The sequence below is a fragment of the Centroberyx affinis genome, unplaced genomic scaffold (assembly GCF_046629955.1).
Source record: "Centroberyx affinis isolate AG114_WGS23_722 - 3 ecotype Tasmania unplaced genomic scaffold, CSIRO-AGI_Caff_v1 ptg002510l_1, whole genome shotgun sequence".
NCBI classification, from domain to species: domain Eukaryota; kingdom Metazoa; phylum Chordata; class Actinopteri; order Beryciformes; family Berycidae; genus Centroberyx; species Centroberyx affinis.
Genome location: NW_027280732.1, coordinates 613,571 through 632,174, shown reverse-complemented (window position 1 = coordinate 632,174; position 18,604 = coordinate 613,571). Strand labels below are relative to the sequence as shown.

The 18,604-nt window shown below is 43.9% G+C and overlaps 1 protein-coding gene across 2 annotated transcripts in view; it reads left to right on the top strand.

Moving 5' to 3' along the window:
* neo1a (neogenin 1a) overlaps window positions 1-18,604 on the top strand; it is a 161,541-nt gene that overhangs the window by 118,131 nt on the left and 24,806 nt on the right. For both annotated transcript variants that reach the window (XM_071534263.1, XM_071534264.1), the window contains exons 8-12: window positions 9,751-9,985; window positions 10,881-11,035; window positions 13,124-13,272; window positions 15,576-15,714; window positions 16,308-16,357. In XM_071534263.1, coding sequence (XP_071390364.1) covers window positions 9,751-9,985; window positions 10,881-11,035; window positions 13,124-13,272; window positions 15,576-15,714; window positions 16,308-16,357 — 728 coding nt within the window. The remainder of the gene's footprint in view (window positions 1-9,750; window positions 9,986-10,880; window positions 11,036-13,123; window positions 13,273-15,575; window positions 15,715-16,307; window positions 16,358-18,604) is intronic.

Here is an 18,604-nt window from a genome sequence, read left to right as displayed (position 1 = left end):
GCAGACAGAAACGGAGAGACCGTGTTCCAGTCGACAGAGCAGTAAAAAATCCTTTAAAAAATCCCCCTAATCCTGTAACACACATTTGTAGCAGACAAACCGCAGAAGGTGTATCCCTCCGCTACAGCAGAGCACCACCCTTATTCCCTGTTCAAATCAGGAGGTGAGAATAGGCTGCTAAAAGCCCCCTTCCCTCCAGCCAGACTCCACCAATACCAATAAAAGCTCCGGCTCACTTCGGGGAATACAGTGTGCTCCATCATCAGCTAGCAGGGTCAGGGCCGGGCCAGCAGGAGCAAATGTGTGGTGGTGTGAGCATGTGCATGTGTCAGCACAGCGCGGGGCTGTGCAGTGTGTTCTCTGTGGCAATGTTGGCGTCGCACGGCCTCAGAGTGAAGTGTAATCTCAACAGCAGGCACCGCCGTGGAAATGTGACAGTTGAACATGTGTCATCTAGAGCTGGGACACACACACGCACACACACACACACACTTATTTTTATGCATGGCAATTGCCTGGGGCCTCATAAGGTCACAAATTCTGCATAATTTTGTTTGATTGGTCCAACAAAATTATCTCTGCTCTTGTCTCATGGATTGTTTCATTCCAATATTTGGTAGTTTTCCTATTGATTCTCTATATTTTGGTTTGGTCTGATTGTGTTGATGTTGTCCTGATGATGATGTCCTGAGGCTCCAGATGTCTTCATTTTAGGCGACTGTTAAATGTAATAAGGTCACAAACTCTTCATCATTTTGTTTAATGATTGGCCCAACAAAATTATCTCTACTCTTGTCCTTTTCCTAATTCTCCCCAGCCTACCATCATCATGTCATGGTAACCGTTCTTGTTACCCCACTCTCATTTGCATCACATCATATGCGTGTGTGCTCCCACTGGTGATTGCACACATGCATTATACTGATGCAGCAGAAAGAGTTAGAGATGGGAAGCTTCAAAGTCAAACCGAAAAGGGAGAGGAGCGTGTTGTTGCCCAGGTTAATGAGGTGCAACTGGGGATCCAAAAAGTAGAGGAATCCATATGAAACCATCCATATCAACTGAAAAACAATTCCTAAAATGGCAACAGTCTGTAACTGTCTGTTTAATCTTTTGATATACTGTCTTCCAAAAATGTAATGTTTTATTCATGACAAGTAGCCTTACACTGTGTTTGATATAGTGATCACCCATAATTTTTTACTTAATTAGTGTTATTTGCTGTTGGTGGGTTAGGGTTACAAACAAATATGATAAAATTGTTATTTTATTTAGAGCATTGTAGTCACATTTATGATCATAAAAAGGCAATGTAGAAAAAGAATGGGGGCATGTGATAGGGAATTTTAATTATATGTAAATTTGAAGATATTCTACTGAGTTCTGCCTCATGGCAAAATTCGTTAATATTCAAATTTGGGGATAAAGCCCTAAAATACGCACACAGTGCCTTAACTAAAACACACACACACATACACACACACACAACACACACACAATTTCTTTGGTGGCGTGTGCACACACCATAGTGATTAGTGAGTGTTCCCACTGGGGACTGCAGGAAGCTGATCAGAGGGATTGTAGCCTAAATTGATTGTGAAGAGCTGAAATCAGTCCTCACCAAATTGCTGTTTGTACAGGCACTGATGGCGAAGTAAGTGTTTGTGTTGTGGTTCAGTCTCTCAGGGACGGTGTTGACTGTGTATGCACGGCACGATGGAGTGTATGTGTGTGTATGTGTGTGCGTTTACAAGCTGAAACTCACAGCATGGGTTGAACTTTTCAATGGGTTGTATTTACTCAACCATAGTGAAATGCTTTGAGGCATTTATAAATGGTCTGTCGTCTAAGCTGCAAACTACAAAACAATATGGTACCTTGTCTAATCTTGTTTTGCACTGGAAAGAGGAAAAAGGCTTAAAATAGCCTGCGGTACCTGCGTCAGTTCTCTGGCTGCTGAAGGTCACTCTTGTTATCACCTGTTTTAGGCCTGACCGTGTGTGTGTGTGTGTGTGTGTGTGTGTGTGTGTGTGACCTGCCTTTCCCTGACACCCTCTGTTTTACACACCTCACCAGCACACACCCTCGTTTACAATATGCCCCGGTCCACCGCTACACACACTCATCCAGGATGCTGATCTGATGTTTTTGGACACGGACCGTCCTCTGGGTGCACTTTCAGGGTCTAAATAGCTGGAAGTGCCACGTGGCACCCTCACACCCTTCCCATCTCTGCAGGCAGCCGACCCCTGTGGGCAGCGCCACCGAGACTGGGGCTTTCTCTTTCCTGTTCGCCCTCCACTGTACCTCCCAGTTTCCATAATCTAAAAGTAGAATAGCCAGTAACATCACAGTAGGTTGTGGGCACCCCATTGCCTGCCAGCCTGCTGTGATAGCCACTTCTCAGTGGGTCTAATCCAGAGAGTAAACCTGGTTGGCTGGCTAGCTGGAGTCTGATTAGCTGGACTGTTTGTTTGTTAATCCCCATGGGGGATGCAGCCTCTTCCGCTTCTACAAACATCCCATTTGACCTTTTCAGCCCTTTCCCGGTCGTACAAACTCCCCACACATCATACATAAAATGTTGCAGGTGTATGTTGTACACACACACAAGCACACACACTTGCAGAGAGCTTTCTCTGAAATCAATTACTTCATTCCAGGCTTGCTCAGTTCCCTTGGAAAGGTTGAATTGTATTCTTATACCTCCAAGGTAATAAGATACAAAGGCAGGCAGTGCAGGAACAAAAAAAAGGTTCCAGTGCTGGTTATTGCTGGGGAAAATGCTCTGGAGATGTACGGCATCACTGGCTGTTTTGATCTGCTTGAAAGACGAGCCCAAGAGGCCTTGTTTTCCTTTGCCAGCCAGCATGTGCAGCACTTGATGCATGTGATGCAGATTTCTCAGAGGGGGAAGAGAGGTGCAGGAGGGGGGGGTTTACATTATAAACTATGGTCACGCATCTTCATTTGCATACCGAGTCTGGGCAAGCAGCTGGTGGCCTCATGATCATGCATGGTGTGTGTGTGTGTGTGTGTGTGTGTGTGTGTGTGTGTGTGTTAAAGGAAGGCGTTCAGGGGAACAAAACAATCACACCCAAATTAACTCACCAGTGGCTCACGGATCAAGGGACTACATGTGTTTGATGGTGGAGGGACGCTGCATGTACACACAGCAGATGATTAATTATTGATGGACCCAACCCCATTCAATTACAGTCACCGTTTCCAAATGGGGGCATTTATTTTCCCTAGATGTCGGGTTCAGACGATCTGAGGCACACACTGTAGGTTTTCTGGATTGTGTTTTTTTTTGTGTTCCAGTAGACTGTATGTGGCATGTAGACTGTATGTGGTACAGAGACCCACACAACAACCCGCTGCTCCGGGCTTATTCAGAGAACCCGTGGAGCTGGGATCTTCACTTACTTTTTTTAGGAAACCACATTACCAGAGAGTAAATTGCTGAAGGGCCCTGGTGGAGGCAAACGCAGGCATACCATCGCCCCCTCAAAAACTTACATGCATCCCATAGAAATGCTTTCTGCTTGTTGATTTGCTCCTACTGTTAAAGTGAGAGCGTGGATTTTAGATTTGAAGAGCAAGAGAGTTGTGAAATTTAATGAGTTGAAACAGCATTTTGAGAGCATCTTGCTTCCTTAATATGATGTGTTTCCTGTTGAAACAGGATATTGGGGCGGGACATATTGTGGGGAGAGATCATTCAAAGGTATAAACCAATGGGATTATCAGAAGAGAGAGAGAAAGGCAGTTTTATTTGATGGGAGGGGCAGGTTTATTCAAAAATCTGTGATGGTTTTATTGGGTGGAAGTTTTATGTATTTTTATGTCTCCTGGTTTTCCGTTTTCCAGGAAGTAAAAGTAATGAGATATTAATATAAAACTACAATAAAATAAAGTTTTTGTCTTTTTTTTTTGGCAGAAATTGTAGCTGGATGGTGTCATAGAATGATCTAAAAAGGTGAAAAAGTTTTAATTTCAGTGTGACATTTAGCGGAGACCCAGTTTCTTTTCTCACTGACACAAGAGGATGATAGAGCTTGGTTTTAGAGGTTTTAGCCCCCTAAAAAAAAGTAATAAAAGAATAATAAAATAAGAGTAATAAAAGAATGATAGAATAATAAAAGAATAAAAAAAAGAAAGAAAGGTAATAGAAAAGTAATTTAAAGTAATTTAGTCTATCAGATGCCCTCCTAAGAAGTACAAACAACCCCCCGACTCCCTGTCAAGCATCCTCTCCACCCCCCCCCCCATGGCATCCATACATGCGTCTGTGACCGGCTCCAGACCTTTCATCACAACATGTACCGTCCATATATAGTCAGACACAGTAGCGATGTTATGCTGCCCTTGTTTACCACTCACAATTTCGCCCTACACGCTTTATGTGCTGTCCAAGCATGCAGCAGCAGCACTTGGCAGCAACATCAATGGCTTCAAGTCACATGATGGATGGCAAAGCTATACTTGACCGTACGGCTGCTAATCTCTCAAGCTTCACTCCGTTACTTCGCCTGACTTTGGTCTGCCCCCTCGGCCCCCGCCGGCATCCCCTCAAACATTGTTCCAGAAAATATTTCAGCCACTCCAGGCTCGAGTGAGAAGAGAATTCATTCACTTTTTGAGATTGCCACATCTTTCTTTTTACAGCTCCTTTTTTTATTTGTGTTGTTTGTAAAAGCTCATTCCTCCCCAGGGGAATTGTGCCAGATTTCATTTCATGTTTTCGATCTTTATTCAAAACGCACTAAAAATGGATATGGAGACATGCGAGAGAAAAGGGCGTTTGACATTAATGGAGAATGCAATCTGAGACACAAAGACTGTTTCTTTTGGGAACATGGCAGCGTTTTGGACCGTCACCGTCAGTTTAAGCCTTTGTGAGATTCCAGCCTTTCTTTAATCCTGACTGATCTGCGATGCCGCAGCAGGAGGGCATGTGTGCAGATACTGATAGGTTCCACCCTTCAGCCAGTCGTGTGTTTGTTATGCCTCTTAGGCTATCTGATACTGTATCTCTGTCAGTTTCCCCTCGGCCGGTGATAAGGTGTCTGGAGACAATAGAGAGCGCAAGAAAGGCTCCGAGACAAAGCTTACATGCCTCACAGGGGGCACCGCTGTCCCCTGGATAGGTATAAACCTTTTTTCTGGCTCTCCCTCCGGTGAGCTGAGCATAGTTTTGATCTTTTTTTCTGGTGCACCGAGCATGTTTTATTTTTTTTTGTAGCCCAATTTTTGATTAATGTCTCATATCTTTATTGTTTGTCTAATGGCTTTCATCTGTCGTCGTATTGCTTGTAAAGCGCTTTGTAACTGTTGAAAAGTGCTGTATAAATTGAATTTATTATTGTGGTCGACAAGGTACTCGAAAGAAAATGAAGAGAACAAAAAGCCATGCTTGGTCAGCCTTTTTTTCTCTCACTCTCCATTTCTCTCCTCACCTCTCACTTTGTCTTCACTTGAAACATTTGTCTTCTCTTTCTGACTCGGTTTCCTTTGTCGGCACATTAAGGAGCTGCTCCAAATGTCATGAGCTGTCAGGCTTGCTCATCTCTCCGATCTTATCTGGAAAGGGAGCGAGAAGAGCGAGATATTTTCTCGGGGAAAAAACGGATATAGTTGTTGCCACTTGCTCCCAGCAACCAATCATTTTCCGCCACACTGCCGTCGAAACCCGTAGGAGCAATTAAAGTGCCCTGTTGTTGCTTACATTACCTTTAAATTTTAATGAAAGCATGAGTCTATACATGTTTAGCAGACATTTTGATCTATGTGCAGAGGGAACTTAGGATTTTTGTGTCATCAGCTTTATCCACATCAACCACAAGCACAGTGTTCCCAGCCCAGTGTTCTGTCCCATTTTTCATCCTGCGAATTTAGCTCCATATATCTCTGAAACATCAAAATGATTCCCCATTTTAATTGTCCCTCTGCTTTCTGAATGTGCGAAACCAGGCTTTTGGAGTATATTCTTCATTCTTCCCTCTGCTAAAGGAGGTTAGGGTCTCCCCTCTCTCTCCTCCCATGGCAGATAAAAGTACTGACTCAGTAATGGACCATTAGCACTGTGCTGGGTCTGGCTCTTTTGCAGTCATCATTACCCAACCACATAAGACATGGAAGCCAGTGCTGTTCACTTCTGAGAAACTTGTTTCCATTTTGTAAGAAGCTGGCATGGCCTGCTGAATTTGCCCTGAGAAGGCTATCTGTAGTTACAGTGCTTTGTCTGCTGCTGCCAGAGAGACGGATTCCCAGGATCTGTGCTCTCTTGGTGGAGGTGCGCAGTGCCAGCCAGTGAGGTAAGCTTTCTTATCAGCGCACTGAAACCAGATAATAAAAAAACTGCTTGGCATAACTTTACAGCTACCCTCACTGGGGAACACAGCGCAGGATTATGAAGTCAGCGGCACAAGATAAAAGTTTTAGATGCGAGGCTTTAATCAGTACTTTTAAATTAAAGCCACTCCAATTATTTCAATTTAAGAAACCGCTTTTACTCCTGTTGATTATTAAGATGAATGATTTGCTGTGCATGTCTTTGTCTTGACTGTTTTGCGTATTGGTTACCCAGATTTATTATGCAGATGTAGAGTAACCTTCCTCGTTAAGCCTTAATGCCAGCCATTCATTACCTCTGGCACAGAGACTAATGACACTATTAATCAGCTATGAATAGAACTTGGCAGCAGCAGTGGGAGTTTGACACCTCCTTACTGTAACCATCCCAGGCCTGCCAGTACAAGACAGATTGTCAGGAGGACACTGAAAACTGCCCGGCATGTCAATTACCTACAGCTGACAAGGTGTATGAAGATGGAAACTTCATCTATTGATTTCATTCGCCCCTCCTGGCCGATCCCACAATGCAGTGCAAACCCAGACTTTGCTCTACCTCTTTGACTGTCTGAACCGGCAAGACCAGACAGTGATTTAAGGATGATTTTCACTGTGGGATGGATTTGGAAGTTGTGTTCGCATCAAAGGAGAGGCAGCTGACTTTGTTCACCTGCCTCAACTCTTCCTTTGTTCTGAGATCCAAATTTCCTAACTGTTCCTCTGTGGAACCTTAAGTATTCCTCTATATGGGAGCACCAAGTCCTATCTGTTTCTGTCTGAACAGCATACTAAAAAGAACCTTGATACAAAGCAAAGATAAGGTTTGTTTTGCCTGTTTTTTCTTGTCTATACACACATCTATATTGGCTTTTTCTCCTGTCTCAATCAACAAGCGGTGCCTCAAGTCCAGACTGCAAAATCTACTGACAAACCCTAAACGCATCTCTTTGATCCTACATCCCTTTTCTTTTTTGCTTGTCTAAACTGGCTGCCTGTTAGCTTTAGATGTGATTTTATGATTTTACCGAATACTTTCCAGCCTCTTCTAGGTCAGGCTCATGGCTACATCTCGTCCCCATTTATCAGCCAAAGCACAGCTTTAATAAGGCTTTAATACTTCCTGACCGAGGATATTAGGGTGGCAAAATCAGTATCAACATTTGCTTCTATAGAATGTTTTACCACAGTTGTGATGAATTTGCCTGTTTTATTTTTATGACACTCTTTATTATTGTTTGTAAAGCAGTTTGTTATACTGGTTTGAAAAGTGGGAATGCTATATTAAGTTTATTATTATTATTGCCATTGTGAGGAAACTGCAGCAAATTGCATTTGACTTAATGCATTGCCTGCTTTATGAATCTCACCATTTCTTCTGTTGACCCACTCTCTTTTTCCTCCTCTCTGTGAAACAGTCCCAGTATTAGATTGGTTTTTCCATTATTGCTGTACCTGTGTCAGTGTTTTAGTCTTTATGTATTGTTTATAAGTGGAAGGCCGCAGGAATTTTCCCTCCACTCCCATGGTAAATACAATTAATTTGTTGCGGGATTTGTTGTGTATTCCTACCTCAATACATACATGAAATATATTCCTAGGCTTGTTTGTTTGTGTGTGTGTGTGTGTGTGTGTGTGTGTGTGTGTGTGTGTTCTGTATTCACATTTGCTTCCTCGTCGGGCAGCAGATCTGGAGCCTGTGTTTATCTTGTGAGCCTGGTTATGGTCGTGTTGTGATGCCCTCATCATCAGTGCCATGCTTATGTCACTGTGTGTGTTTGTTTATGTGTGTGTCACTTTGCAAATGAGGATAATGGTTTGGCATCTAGCAGTATGTGCGGTGCAAGCATCATTTTTCAGTCCTCTGGGCTCAGTTTGCTCAGCGTTTGCACACACACACACACACACACACACACACACACACACACAGCCATACCCAATGCTATTAATGTGGAGCTGAAGCTAAACCTTCTTCGGAGGTGTGGCTGGATGCACAAGGTCAGTTCTTGATAAACAGGATTATTAATAGTGTGTGTGTGTGTGAGTGTGTGTTTGTGTACGGGAGAGTGTGTGTAGCAGTGTGAAATGGCCATGTAATTCTCCGCAAGAAAATACCAGCAAATCCTCCATATCACTCCAATCTTCAAAGGCGGTGAACTCTGGGAATCTGAAATGTAAACAAATACTGAAAGCCAAATTAGCAGTTTCTCTACATGCCATGACAGAAAAATACACCAACGGCCACTTTGCATTTCAAGATATTTTTCCAGTAATAATACACCCTGTGCACACTGCACTTGCCATTCTACTTTTTTGCCAGCTTTGCCCTCCACTCAATTTCCCTGACCTGCAAACAAATGGAAATGTCATACAGGCTGACATTCTTTCCGTATGGTTTTGTTTCGCCCACTTGCCAGGAAAATGGAAAGCAGATCTCGCCATGTCTGACCGCAGATTGTTCCCTCAAAAAAACACCAAATGAAATCACTAGCATTTCTGTGGCTAGGCTGTGGAATGTGACGGCAAAAGTGCATAAAAACATTATATGGTGTGTTCGTTGAGAAAGAATCTGGACTTAAGAGTGACTTTTTTTTTGGGGTAGGCTTAGTCTTTAACTGTTTTGCTATGTATGGAATATGTCTGTTTCAGCTATTATGCCTTTGTAATTAACCTGAACATATAGACGGTTTTCTTGTGTACATCCATTGGGTGAGAGGGTGGCGCTGTCTCTGTCAAAACAAGCCCTACTTTATATTTGCCATGGAATCTAAGTAATCCACGTTGGCGCTAACTATGTGACAGATGAAACTGTCTCATTTACAGTCGTGCTCAAGTGATCAATTGACAACCAGTCATTTTTTGATCAGGGTTGATTGGCTGAGTAGGATATTAGAAACGGGAAGGCCGTCTATGAAGGTGAAATGTATGACATGCTATGTTCTGCTGCCACTACCCCGACATTAGAGAACTGTGTGTAGATCTGCATGTCTTAGTCTCCCCCTTGTACTGTGCTTTTATTTGTTTAACTTTGTGAGTGTAGTAGAAGTGTTTTATTTCTGTGGTTCCTTGTCATGCCAAAAGTCCTTTTTTTGTTACGTTGTTGTTATTTTGTTTTTTCTTCTGTTTTTGTTTCCTTTCTTTCTTTTGTTTCACTGTCATCTCCATTTCCACTCTCCTCCTCTCCTCAACCTGTTCCTTTCGGGCGCCTCTGCACTCTGTTTCTCTCCTCCCCGTCCTCCCTCCTCCTCCTTCCTCCTCCCCCACGCCGCCACTGTCTCCCGTCCCCCCGCCTCCCTCGCCCCCCGCCTCCCTCCTCCCATCCCGCCATCCCGCCTCCCTCCTCCCATCCCGCCATCCCTCCTCCCTCCTCCCTCCTCCTTCCCCCCCGACCCAAAGGCGTAGCCTTGCCCTTGTCCCCTCCCCCCTCACTGACTCCTAACACTACTGACCATGTAACGCCAGGCTCCGGAGGCGTGGCTAACCCAGCAGGCCCCGCCCCCTCCGCCCCACGAGACGTCGTGGCCTCGCTGGTCTCCACGCGCTTCATCAAGCTCACCTGGCGCCCGCCGGCCGAGCCGCACGGAGACGAGCTGACCTACTCTGTTTTCTACAGCCAGGAGGGCACCAGCAGGTATGGTATGGCAGGAGGGTACTAATACACACATTGCTCTGTGTGCTAGAGCCAGGAGGGTAGTAATACACACATTACCATGTGTACTAGAGCTAGAAAGGCACTAAAACACACATTACTCCATATACTAGAGCCAGGAGGGTACTAATACACACATTACTCATATACTAGAGCTAGGAGGGCATTAATACACGCATTACTATGTGTACTAGAGCTAGAAAGGCACTAATACACACATTACTATGTGTACTAGAGCTAGAAATGTACTAATATACACATTACTATGTGTATTAGAGCCAGAAGAGTACTAATATACACACTACTATCTACCATGGCCAGGTGTATGCTAGGACAGGGGTTCCCAATCTTTTTAATGTCCAGGACCCCCATATAGATACACTTTAGACCACAAACCCCCATTTGATACAGGTTTTGTATCTGTTGTTTCTCCCATGTGAGAAGACTTTTGTTGTCTTTCTGTACTGTAGGTGGGGTGATAACCGTGGAAAATGTGAAAGCTGTGATCAGAATTGTCATTTTATGTTCTCTCCTTGTGCTAACTTAAACTGAATCCAATAATAATTGAAGTAAACTAATACTTATTTTGCTGGGGATCCCCCAGAACTACTACACTACTATGAACAGATGAGTACTGGTATGCATACTCCTGTTTATTATAGCCTAGATGGTACAAGTATATACACAACTCTGTCTACTATGCCTATAGCCAGAAGGGTACTAGTCATGTATACACCAACATAGAAAGTACTCAGCACACAATACTCTAAACCTTTCTCCCACGAACCTGATATGCAACAGAATCTCTTTTGTAAATAAAAGACATTCGCATAATTGACTGTTATGACACTATTGTGTGTGTGTGTCTCCACCCCAGGGAGCGTGTCGTGAATACCAGTCGTCCAGGAGAGATGCAGGTCACCATCCAGAACCTGATGCCAGACACCAAGTATCGCTTCAGGGTCGTGGCCCACAACAGCAACGGCCAGGGAGAGAGCTCTGCAGCGCTCAAAGTGGCCACCCAGGCTGAGGGTAAGACACACACACACACACACACACGCATTCATTCATAAACTCTCCATAAACAGGATGAATGCATGCATATAAACACCAAGACAAACTCCAGCTAGTTGAGTGGAAATGCGCTCATACTGGCACACCGAGGCAAACAGGATGCGCTCAAAAGAAACACACAAATGTACAAATAAACAGGCATTCACACAAACAAATATTCATCCACACATACGCTCACTTCAGATAGACCACCACACACACACACACACACACACACACAGAGGAGTTTTAGTGCTGTGCATCAAGGCAGACCACCCAACAGCAGACCAGAGGAACGCAGCCTTCTCTTCTTATAAGCCACTTCTTGTTTACTCGCCAACATTTATAAAGCCCTCTGTGTTTGTGTGTGTGTGTGTGTGCGTGTGTGTATTTGTGCGTGTGAGTTTCGTTCAAACCCTTTCCCTACCTGCCCAAGTGGCTGAGCAAAATCGAGTATTCCAGAAACTTCTTTCTTTTTCTGAAAAGACTCTGAGCCGTTCCCTCACCCAGTCTGTGAAGTCGCTGTATAGAAAACCTCATTAATGATGTTCTGACTGGAGAATACATAAGAAGAGGCAAGAGAGGACGGGGTGGGAGGGTGTTCTCTTCTTCTTCTTCTTCTTCTCTCTTTGTGTTTGGGTGCAGGGGTGGAAAGGCCCCTCTGGCTGCTGCGCGACATCATTAAGTTTCACCCTTATTTGAAATTGCTGTGAAGGGGGTTTCCCAGTGCATGGTGGAGGTGGACGTCCCCCACCTTCTCACCCTCCGCCTGAATCCGGGCGTCTGCTCCGGCTCGGCTGCAGCTCAGTCACTGTCACTTTCTAGGTCAGCCGCCGTTTCTCTACCTGTGTCCTTGGCGCAGGGCGGGCGGACGGACCGACACACACATACACACACACACACACACACACACACACACTCCTTAATGCCTACCAGCAGGAGACTCGCCACCCATGGGGATAGCAGCGAGGGCGGGCAGCGCCTGTGCAGTACATCTCTGTCGCGTGTGTGCACTTTTTCTGTAAGAACATGTTATGAATTAGAGCTTAAACTGTTGACCTGCATCTGAACAGCAGGCCTGTGCATGCCGTGCGGCCCCCGTATCACTTCTCCGCACAGAGCGGCTTAATACACACACACACACACACACACACACACAAACCCACACCTTGTGCCAGACTGACAAATGAGAGCTTCTATGTCCTGTCAGGAACACCTGCAGCTAAAGCTTACAAGAGAGAACACACTCATATAAATATATATATATATATATATACACACACAAACTCATATTTGTGTTGGATCTCGCATTCTCATTTGCTAATTTGTTATTTGCTGTCAAGACGTATTTCGGTTTAAAAGGAATCATTTTCCCTGCCAAATTAACACTCTGCCAAGCTTGCAGGTGTACTTCTCTTGTTAGCGTACAAGCATTTTAATTGAACACATAATACTGTGTAGCTAAGAAAAAAAAATGCAGACATCTTTCTCTCTCTTTCTCTCTCGCTTTCTTTCTCTCTCTCTCTCATACTTTCTTTCTTCTACTTCCATAAGACAGACACACACACATATATTATAACACACACTCCTTGTCTTAGCCCTGTCGGCTAACCAGTCTTAATAAAATAAACACTTGTATTAAATTCCTGTGTGTGATTCTCCTCTTCCACGCTGAACATCACACTAAGCTAGAGGGGCGAATGTTGGGGGGAATGTCAGATGAATTCACACTGATGTTTGGTTTTGCGAGGACGTACCTTTGGTTTGTTTGTTGTGGAAAAAACAAGAAGATCAGCATGGCCGCCCGCCCAGTCCAGCGGGGACAGTCTGGTCTCCACAGAGCTGCGGGGCTGCAGTGACTGAGCCGCCTTGTGGTCTGAGCGCTCGCTAGACGGGGACAGATGGCTCTGAAGTGGCCAAGAACGTTTTTGGCAACAATCTGTAGATGTTGCCGTATTGAGCTCCTATCTTCAGGATGTAACAAAATGGAAAAAAAACATGACAACAACACAGTTAAGTTTTCTAGTTTTCTAACCTCTGCTCTTCTGCTTCTCCGTTCGTTCCCAGTCCAAGTGGCAGGCCCCGTCCCCAACCTGCAGGCGGTGTCGAACACGCCCTCCTCCGTCTCTCTGAGCTGGGACACGCCCCTCACGGGCAACGGAGAGATCCTCACCTACAAGCTGTACTACACAGACCAAACCCTGGGCAACGAACAGGTAGGAAGTCCCGTGCTGGAAGACAGGGAGTCTGTTCTCATAAAGCTGTTTTCATCTGTTGAAGGAAAAAATCCACCCTACCCTTCCCCTTTAACACTGGTCAAAAACAGTGTAGCTTACATTGCTTGGTGGTGTGTTTGGTGATATTTGATAGTAGACAATGCTTCAACGATCGAAAACATCAACAGTAAATGTCAGGTTTTGGCGTCAGTCTCTCAGAATCAAAGAGTGAGGGCCTCTTTCTAGAGCCGCCATTTTGCACCAACGTTCAACAATCACACAGGGAGAAATCCATTGTAGACGAGGCAGAGAGACCAATTTCTCCACTGACAATAGCCTCAGTAGACCATAATGCAATGCAGCCATAACACATGTTGTGTTTTGAGTGAGGGGTGTGGCCACAATCATACACATGCCCCAATATTTTAAGTAGTTGGCTAGCTAGCTATATTTATATGCCCATATGTCCACCTTTGAAAGCAACAAGTTCACGCTCATTCTCTGGGGGTTGTTGAAAGTTATTCTGGGAAATGTAGAAGTAGGAGTAGATGAGGCAGATGGAGAGAAAGTGGATACACCAGCAAAATAAATTACAACACTTCATCACAAAGTAACTCGTGGAATGCTTTGAACATCACAGATTGATGAGATCTAACAGTGTAAGAGTATCCAAGGGTGGATTTTTCCTTTAATGTTGAGGACTTGGTTTTGGTCAACCTAGATATGCAGATGTCCTTGTATCGCATTCCGTCTGTAACTTATCTGGATTCAGTTATCTGCCCGAAAAAGATGACTCACACTTTGCCTTGTAAGGTGAAGAAGTATGTAGCTGTCACTCGATATTGCAGGGTTCATTAGATAAAAAAGAATATGATTGCAGATTTTGCCTTCTGAAATGTCTGCCGGTGACACAGATAGCACTAATTTGAATTATGATGAGGTAAAGAGTTCCCAACCACAGGTATTTACCAAGTCTTTTTATGCGCTGTTTGGCCATGCATATGATTGTGCATCTCATACAAAAGCACGATTACACATCTCGTGCAAAAGGAAAGTTGATGTGATTCACCCAGATTTTTCTCCACAGGTCTAAATCTGTCACAAGAGCAGCATCTAGCTGGTTAGATATTGAGTCAGCCCCAGCAGTAGCAGTGTGCGAGCCAGCGAGGCATTAAAAAGCCTTTAATATGATAATGGGTGAAACGTCAGCCAGCACACTGAGTAATGATGCATCAGCTCCCTGGAGGAGAGCGAGCCGGAGACGAGGTGAAAAAGGCAAGAGATGAAGAGAACGAAAGAGAGAGGGATGAAAAGGGCTAACTGGGAGAGAAGAGACTGTCGCTGGTGTCTGTGAAAGAAAGGGACAGAACAAAGATGAAGAAAAAGAGGGTGTTAAGAGGACAAGGGGAAGGGAGGGAGACGATACGATGGATTGACAGGGGGGAAGCGGTCAGAGCCGATCACCTGACCTGAGCTCACAGGTTGTGATTGGACCTCTCTGGAAGCAAGATTAGATTTCCCTCAAGACTCGGCTTTTTAGACAAATGTCAAGAGGAAAGAGCTGAATGCAAATCGACTTGAAGTAATTGGTCATGTGCCAGTGTGCCCAATTTGTACAACTAAAAGTCGTAATCACAGAAGTCATAATTTGCATCTCAGTGGAAGATGACATTTTTTCAGAAAATTACAAACTGAAATGTTGTTAATGTGATGACACTGTGAAATGATGAAAGGAGGAATCCCATTTAGTAGCGTTCTCACATTTGATAAATTGCTTACACTGTTCATATTCAAATGGGCAAAGTTAACTTGAACATCATCAAAGCAATGTCAGAATAAATTTGCAGCAGGTATGAGTCAATATAAACTTTTCATGGTATGATTAGCGATATGTCTAACAGTATTATCTCGGTATTTATCAAACATGCTCTCAGGGGTGAAATACTAAAGTAAATCACTTGATGTTTTGCTTTCTACTGCAGAAAAATATGTTAAGAACATGTATCCATTTCATTTAATCTGTACATAATTTTTTCTTTTTTAATCTCAACACATTTACATAATTATACACTTAACATACATTAGCCTTTGTTCAATTAAAGTCTTCACATTTGAATGTCTGTACATTGAACACGCCAAAAATGTAATAGAAATTAACTGATTTCTCTCTCTCTCTCTCTCTCTCTCTCTCTCTCTCTCTCTCTCTCTCTCTCTCTCTCTCTCTCTCTCTCTCTCTCTCTCTCTCTCTCTCTCTCTCTCTCTCTCTCTCTCTCTCTCTCTCTCTCTCTCTCTCTCTCTCTCAGGACGTAGACATCGGTGGTCTGTCCTACACCATGACTGGGCTGAAGAAGCACACGGAGTACAGTTTCCGGGTGGTGGCCTACAACAAGCACGGCCCAGGCGTCTCCACCGAGGACATCATCGTTCGCACCCTGTCTGACGGTCAGTTGGCTGATGAAAATGAAGCTACTAACACTTAAATAGTCTGAGAACTTCTACCAAGACTCCTTTTAGTTTATTAGATCTCTCATGAATAATGCAGCACTGTATATGTGTAAAAAAAAAAAAAATGGCACGGCAAGTAGGGCTATATGGCCTACTGCGATTTTCAAAGCGCAGGAGGTGCAATATTTGTTAAAGGTGAAATGTGTGTCAAAATACCATTTTAAATTAAATATTGTCGTGCTGCAGAGATGTCCTGGCCCACACATCATATTCTACAGACTTAAGAAAACATCTTTGTTTGGTACAGATCCCCGCAAAAATCACACCATAATCATTTTAATACGTTTTTCAATGAAAATGAGAATAATGATGTAAAAATTATCATTCCCTCTAATATCGCAAATCATATCGCAATTGCAATATCAGTCAAAATAATCGCAATTAGATATTTTTTCAAAATCGTTCAGCCCTAACGGCAAGGCACATTTTTGATCAAAACATTGTAACCTTTCCTTTGCGGTAGATGACGTTTCTGCAGTAATTTGATGTAACTGTGAAGAGTAAAATGTCTATTTTCTTCTGCTTCACAGTGCCAAGCGCTCCCCCTCAAAACCTCACCCTGGAGGTCCAGAACTCAAAGGTAAGGCTGAGTTACCTTGACTGAACAGGAAGCTTACAGTTTGAAGGATCTTTCAGTCTAAAGGGTCCCAGAGTCTTCCGTGGTCTTGTAGACTTGACTTGAAAGACTTGAAAGCTTTCACATCTTTCTTGGACACACCTTTCTCAGACAGAGCACACAGAGGAGAGAAGTAGCTTGTTTTGTGTATGTAGGTGCATCAGCAAATCCAAATCCACACACACACACACACACACACACACACACACTCACAAGTGATCGGATAGATAGCCTGCAGGCCAGACCACTTTTTTTTTATTTCCATGCGATTAGCTGCGTCAGAGGCCTGCAGCCCCAGCTGGTTAGGAGTGTGTGAACCCTCATCGATCCTCTCATCGGCAGGAGACTCTTAGCCTGTCAAAAGGTTTTAGCCTCTCTATCACTTTTCATCTGGATCTGCCAAAGAAACCTGGAGCTCAACTCTAAATGGATACTCAAAAGAAGTAGCCTGGGAGTTCGCACTAGAAGCATGCTCCAAATGAAAGCCAGGGAGTTGCGCTAACACTCAAAGCATACTTTTACAAAGCAAGCCCGGTGGAGTGTTTGGCTTTCTGACATCACCCAGTTGGTTAGCATGTTTCAGGGTGACAGGAATAAATTCACTGTAGCTTTGGGTGATCTAGCGATTTCTTTCATTAGCTAGTCTAATTGAATTTCTCTTTGGATGGAGTTGCTGGATCAAATATCTCACAGCCGATGCAACTACTCCTGGTGTCTCCCAGTCTTTTTAAGTTTCACTGTTAAATCCGGTTTATTACAGTTAAACATAGTTTTTGCGTGACACTGCTGGCAGCAGGCCTCACAACAGGCTCCTGATTTAAAATAGAAAACTGGCCTAGGCTGCCAATCTTTTCAGCCATTTGATCTTCAAACAGAGAGCTGTAGGCCTATTTGTTGTACATTCCCATCCCAGTGACAGATTCAGTTTTACAAAAGACATTTCTCACTCGTGACATGTGAGACAGCAAGTCCAGACAGACAGCCGCAGAGAGAGAGAGATGCAGAAAACCTCTGGACATGTGCGTTGACTATAAAAAAACAGCAACCAGCATTTCCAACCCATCGCTATTCGACGCAATGCCCGAGTGAGAAAGAATTGTCAAAGCTAGACTAGAGAAAAACTCGCAGACAATCCTATCACACACCCGCAGCTTGAGTGAGAACAGCAACTGCCCACCCATGCTGAGGGATACTCAGCCGAGATTTGTGGAGAGAAAGCAGTCTAATACCATCATCTGTTTAAGAGAAAAATGAAGAGGACACACTTGGTGGTTAGGATAGGAATTGTTTTCTGAATGGACACCATCCGTCCAGTCGGCCCCTCCCAAAACTAGACCCAAATGAACCCGTTTAAAGCTGTAAAACCGAACATCTGGCAGCGGCAACTCCGAGATGTAGACCGAAACGTGTTTTCTGGTTTGTTCTTTGTTGTCATTGTATTTAATTTTGAGTGTAAACAACGTCATTAGGAATAATTCTGTTACAAGTCTACAGATAAAAGCATTTATGTAATAAGCTGATAGATGTGTTTAGCCAAATAGAACTGAACAAAAAAAAACCTAATTAACATTCATTTCATATTTACTCACTCTGCTCTCTGAGCCTTGTCAAGCGGAACCTCACGTTTTTTTTTTTTATTTTTGTTTTTTTTTTACCAGGGGTGAATAACTGAAATCTAAGAAGGGAGAGCGGGGGGTTATTTTTGCCCAGCATGGGCCACATATTTTTTTTTTGTGATCTTATTTTGCACCTTTTTCCCTTTGACATCTGCCTTCTCGCCTTCCCATGCGATTTCCAAAAACTCAATTAAACATGTTTTCATGAACAGGGAGAAGGGGGGAGAAAAGCAACACGCATAGCGAGTTGGGACCGATAGTGTAATAAGAAAAATGGAAATAATTGAACACACTTAACACAGATTTAATTTGTGCAATTCCCTCGACTCGGCTGGGGAGGAGAGCGTGCGTTGCCCCGTACATGTATTCAGGCTTTTGTGCATCAGTGTGACAGTGGGGAAGTGTTAATTAACTCTTCTCCCACGCTGGGCTACCCCCCACCTATCCCTTCACACACACACACACACACACACACACACACACTCTCTCTCAGACACATGAATCCCACACCAGTACAGCGTGAGCCCGCCAGCCAAACGCCTGCATTCATCTCTCTGCCTCAGCATCTCTGCAGGGCTAACCCGACCACACACAC